Below are 5,057 nucleotides of genomic sequence, written 5' to 3'. Positions count from 1 at the left end.
CCATATGAAGCCATATCTGGTCAGCTTTATTTCTCGAAATACGTCTTCTAGTACACCGCGATTCTAAGAGGCTACTAATTGAAAAAAAAAAAAAAAGAATGCGCGAAAGGATGAGGTCTGCAAAAATACAACAAACATTTTTTTCAGTTTTACTTTATTGAAACAACAGATTGGGAATAAAGCCGAATACATAATGTGGGCTCCTTTACTGAAGGAGTCATTTGCCAATGGCTCATTATTGTAGCGGTTTTGTATCTTGTACTTTAGAGTAAAGATAAAACTATCATTTGGTTCTCATCACCTGGGCACAGATTAATTAGACAACTCATGTCTTCTTTCTTGCGGAACGACTGACTGATATTGTCACCTCCTGCACCTTCAAGATGTTGCTGAGGTGCTACCGAGGTAGAGCAAGCGACTTCTTAGTCATCGGTGCCAGGCTGCTTACAGGCTGACGACAGTATTGCAAACTTGGACTATAACTTCGGCTCTGTGGCAGCCGCTCGATGTTGAAAACATAGTCATTCTGTGGTTTCGCCTAAGGAAGTTGTTACCGTATAACTACATCCTATTATCTTATACATTTGGTTGCTGCATTCACTTCTGGTGCGGAGAGAAAAAAAGAAGCGCTGTGAGGAGTAAAACCTTACGATGACGTCTGAGACTTTTTAGATTGCCATCGGAGCTGTGACTCTCGTAACTTCTGCATTACTAGTGAGGGCCGCGGAGCCCCAGTATCCCTGGGCACGTGAGGCGCTGAGGGAACCTCCATACGCTCCAGGAAAGAAGTCACGAATCCATTCGGTCCCAGCACCTCGCTAAGCATTGGAAGCACCATTCCAGCGGGGCCATCGCTACAGTCAGGGTAGAGCTCCCAGCATTCCCTACTAGAAAGGCCCTCGGACAAGGCTGCGAAGTAGGCACTTTTCGGCTCTGGCTTTCCTCTGTAGGGTGCGAAGGCCACAGGGAGAGAAATAGAAAAACGCAGAAGCAACAGTTAGAAAGATGTTGAATCGGACAGCACTAGCATGGAAAAAGGTGCGAGGAACGCAGTAACAATGATCACGAGCGCTTACTTGCAAACAAAATTTGTGGACACTTAAGCTGTGCCTTTTAAGGTTATTATAATGCGAGAAAGTTAATGCCTACCATCTTTTAATCTTTGGATTGGATTGGGCTACCATAATTTAAACATTGGATTCAAACCTCACGCCGTTTCGTATTTTGCTATATGTTCGCGAGAAGGCGTTTCCTAGCAGACCAGTGGTAATTTAAGCTGTTCGTTTAAATCTCCCGCGATTTGGTCATTTGGCACAAGCTTTCCAAACAATGTTTATTTCCTCATTTATTGTTTCTGTATTCTCACAACATCATTAGCATACAGCCACAAGATACCAAATTCTGTGAAAGAAACCCGATGTAATATCCTGTGGTCCGAGTTTGATTACTTTTTCACCTTCCGTGTCTCTAGCACAAGTCTTTATCCTTCACTTTATGATCAACGTTTGTACGAGCAATTGTTTTACGGCTGTAGCGCTGAAACATATTGAAGAGCGCTCGTCGTATCTATTCCTGTGTCCGTATTTCAAGTTACCGCTGTTAATTTCATAACAACTGGCCCCAATCGTCGTTAGTCTGTCGTTAAAAAGAAGAGTGGCGCTGACCTCTTTGACATTATCCGCGAGCTCTAAGTACCGGGCACTTTGGCTGTATCTAATTTTTGAAATCCGAGAACAGATATTTTTAATCGCAGCGCATAAGATACCTAAAGCCGCCAGTTCGCACGTGCTGATCATCATACCATGCCTAGCGCTTGTCAACTGAGGGTCCGCCCGCCATCTTGAGGCACATCTGAGCATGCGCGCTTAAAGCTCGCTGTAGTAGGTGGTAAATCTAAAGACTAAGTGGCATATAAAATAATAACCTTAACGAGGAATATGACAAAGGCTTTTGTCCGGCAGACATCTAGTTCGGCTGATGATGATGATAACAGTGATATATTGGTAAAGACCTTTCCGCAAAATTCTCGCTCTAATATGCTGCAGCAAAGAAGAAGTCATTAGCTCCGCACTAATTTATAAACTTCAAATATGCGAAAATACAATACTTTGGATGCGACGTTCGCTGTTCAGGGGAGAACGGAGCTTTGGTGGCACAATTTTGCGTTTCCTTCTTAATTTCTTGTCTCCAATAGTATAACCTCAAATGCGCTAATCGTGTTTGATGCTGCAAGAGAAGTTAAACAGCAATGTTCCTTTTTTTTTTCTTGCACGGCTTTTGATGTAAGCGTTTTGAAAGTTCTCTAGCTCTCTTTTGGCCGCCGTCAAGTTTTGAGCCCCCTCTTAAAAAGAAGAACGCTAAAGCGGAGTCGAACACGGCCCATTGTGTATCGAAGTGGTGCTAATATTTGCTATCACATACAGGACTATGTGCTGTCGTTTCTATGGGTGGGATTGCATACTTCTTTAAAGTGGACATGCAGCCTTACTATTCGCCCCTTGCACTATAGTTTATCATTGCATCCTTGAGCTCTGTAATGCTAAGGTATAAATCCATCAACCTTCGAAGCGCAACAACTGTATACGCAGACGTCAAGGTCGAAGCAACGTTTCAGCATTCTAACAAGTAACTTCTTTTCATGGCTCTGCTATGGCTTACTGGCTATGATCTGCTACCGAAGTTATGAAGTGGGCGTCGCAACTCATTTTCAGTGGCGATGAAGTACTTGAATACCTATATACCGTGAATATGGCGAATTTTAAGAGTCATAGGTTGTGAAAGCTATTCGGAAAACCTATACTTCGCCCTATTAAAGCGTCTCCTTTTAGTCTCAAGCGGAAGTTTTTTTGTTTTTTTTTTTTCGCAGATAATATAGAGGTGACTTTATGAATGTCAGCCAAATGAATGCAAAATGAAAAAGAAAAGAAACTGTCAATGTGCGATTGCGCTGTAGAGCACTCTTAGTACTTTTGATCAACGTAGATGAAAGTTGTGCGAAGCAGTGCCGAATGTCCCACCTCATAATCTCCTGCCAGAAGGAAGAGACAGGAACCACGTGCGTCAGGGTGCGAGCCACTTCGCAGATCACGCGCTTCCGACAGCCGGCTCCGAATCCCGCCGCTGGAGGACGTCGGCCCCTCGATAGCGGTGAAGACACTCCCTGGCTCGAGGGGCTTTGCTTTTCTGCCTGCAGCCGCCCGGCCGTCGAATTTGTGGCCGTAGTCATCTGCTGGGAGCTCTCCCTGCTGCGCGCATTCCGGTTCCCACCTAGGTGTAATTCCAGAGGCGGTAGATCTTTAGTTAATACCAGCAGTCGTTCTCCCATGGTTGTTTTCTTACAAAAATAAACTGAAGCACTGGTCACAAAAAACCTTGTCATTCTACAAGTACACATCCGTTAAAGAGCGCTGTGTTGGCGCATCGCCTGTTGCCTTTATGTTTATGCCCCTGTCACGGAGACTAGGCGGGTGCTAATTATTGTACGTGCCAACCAAACAAACATATTTTGGCACTTGTCCAGAAGGAAATAAAAGAAGTCGCAGCGCGTCACGAATTCGTGAATAGAGTTAGTTTGCATACGACAATGCTGTTCGTGCATCCTTTCCCCGTGTGACGACCAGGCTAAAGAGATTAGGCAGACTAGATAGGCGCGCTTTAATACTTTAGCAGCGCTAACGTGCCCGAACAGCTGCCGTCAGTTTAGGGCACTCAAACCGCTCAATGGAGGGTGCAATAAAGTTCAACGCTCTCGTCCCGTCCCTTAGCCTACCACTCGATATAAGAATCTGAAGTTCTGAAGAGATGAACCCCAACGTCGGGCCGTCTCAGCTGATGGGCCCATACAGATGTGCATCTCTATAAGCCAGTTATGCCAAAGGGCAGATCTGCGCAATAAAAAAAAAATGAGATAAGAAACTTCTCGCGCACAAAAGGACACATTATGCTTATTTTTAAACACTTGCAGCAGTTAAAAAGAAATTATTTGTTTAGACTTTACTCATGAGATTATGAGAGGTACCCAGTGGATTTATGTTTGAAATTAGCCATATAAGGACGGGAAATGACGAGAAAACAGTTTCTTTATTGTGGCTCTCTAGAAGCTTTCTATATAATATTGTCTGTGCTCAGAGAAGCTTCAACGTTCACCACCGAAAGAAATACGTTTAGAGCTTCTGACAGAATTCAAGCGAGGCTTTTAACCTGACATGCAACTGCGCGCTCCTATATAATTTTATGGCTTGCACAGGAACGACGAAGTTCAGGGGACTGTAAACGTTCGCCCAAGAAGAAGAAACCTTTCAGTGCGTTTATTCATTGCTGAACTAAACTGAATTCGCTGATTCGTTGACAGTCGAGCTAACATGCAATTTCTATTACCAAATAACCTTCGGAGCTTACTACGCCGCTTTTGCTGGAAAGTCTTATGCATGGACATTTACATGGGGTTCCTTTGCTATTACGCTTGTCACTTATCCTTCAGGAAAGAATGTCGGTGTACTAGTACTATTGCCTTAAAATATTTGACGCGAGTAGTAAAATCAATGAAAAATAGAGCCCACGTACATCTGAAATAATTAACACACTTACCTGCGCACACGATGATTAGACAAGTGATGAGCGTAACCTTGAGAAGACACTGAGCCAGCGACATACTGACACGTGTTGTTGGCAAACAGCTGACGGTCACACCAAATTTGAACGCTGTGGCTTCTAGCGTGGGATTCGGATGCCACCTGGCAAACCCACACCGTCTCGTCGAGGTTCTTAGCTCGCTCTTCGATGGCGACGCGTTAGCTAGTTGGCCCTTCTGGCTGTCTGAAGCTGTGCGTCGATACTGTGAGCCAACCGAGCCAAGTTACAATGCGCTAGCTGATCGGTATAACGTCAATATATATAACGTTTCTTTAACGACCACAGCTTTGCAGCACAGTTGCCCTATCGGTTGTCGATAGATTTAGAAATCTTATAGCAACATCCAGGGAGGGAGGGGGGGGGGGGGGGGGGGCGAAGCAGATGCCATGCAGATGCTACGATTCGAAAGCGTCCTTTTTGTGTTG

At 44.6% G+C, this 5,057-nt stretch overlaps 1 protein-coding gene across 1 annotated transcript; it reads right to left on the bottom strand.

The window, feature by feature from the left end:
- Positions 1-646: 646 nt before the first annotated feature.
- On the bottom strand, positions 647-4,651 carry LOC146191420 (uncharacterized). The gene is made up of 3 exons (XM_084599717.1): positions 4,588-4,651; positions 3,018-3,267; positions 647-944 (listed from the first exon to the last, which is right to left on the bottom strand). Exons 1-3 carry the CDS (start codon positions 4,649-4,651, stop codon positions 647-649), a joined length of 612 nt encoding a protein of 203 aa, XP_084455843.1.
- Positions 4,652-5,057: the final 406 nt, after the last annotated feature.

This window comes from Amblyomma maculatum, chromosome 4, assembly GCF_055883805.1.
Source record: "Amblyomma maculatum isolate TAMU_Amacu chromosome 4, ASM5588380v1, whole genome shotgun sequence".
Lineage (NCBI taxonomy): Eukaryota > Metazoa > Arthropoda > Arachnida > Ixodida > Ixodidae > Amblyomma > Amblyomma maculatum.
The sequence above is the reverse complement of the archived record's forward strand: the minus strand, read 5'-3'. Positions and strand labels throughout refer to the sequence as shown.

What these genes read in the sequence shown, in the direction of transcription:
- LOC146191420 (XM_084599717.1), bottom strand. Translation starts at nt 4,651, where the DNA reads ATGTCGCTGGCTCAGTGTCTTCTCAAGGTTACGCTCATCACTTGTCTA. An exon ending in TCTAATCATCGTGTGCGCAG is followed by an intron (nt 3,268 to 4,587) that starts GTAAGTGTGTTA and finishes AATTACACCTAG; the next exon opens with GTGGGAACCGGAATGCGCGC. An exon ending in TTCTGGCAGGAGATTATGAG is followed by an intron (nt 945 to 3,017) that starts GTGGGACATTCG and finishes CGCACCCTACAG; the next exon opens with AGGAAAGCCAGAGCCGAAAA.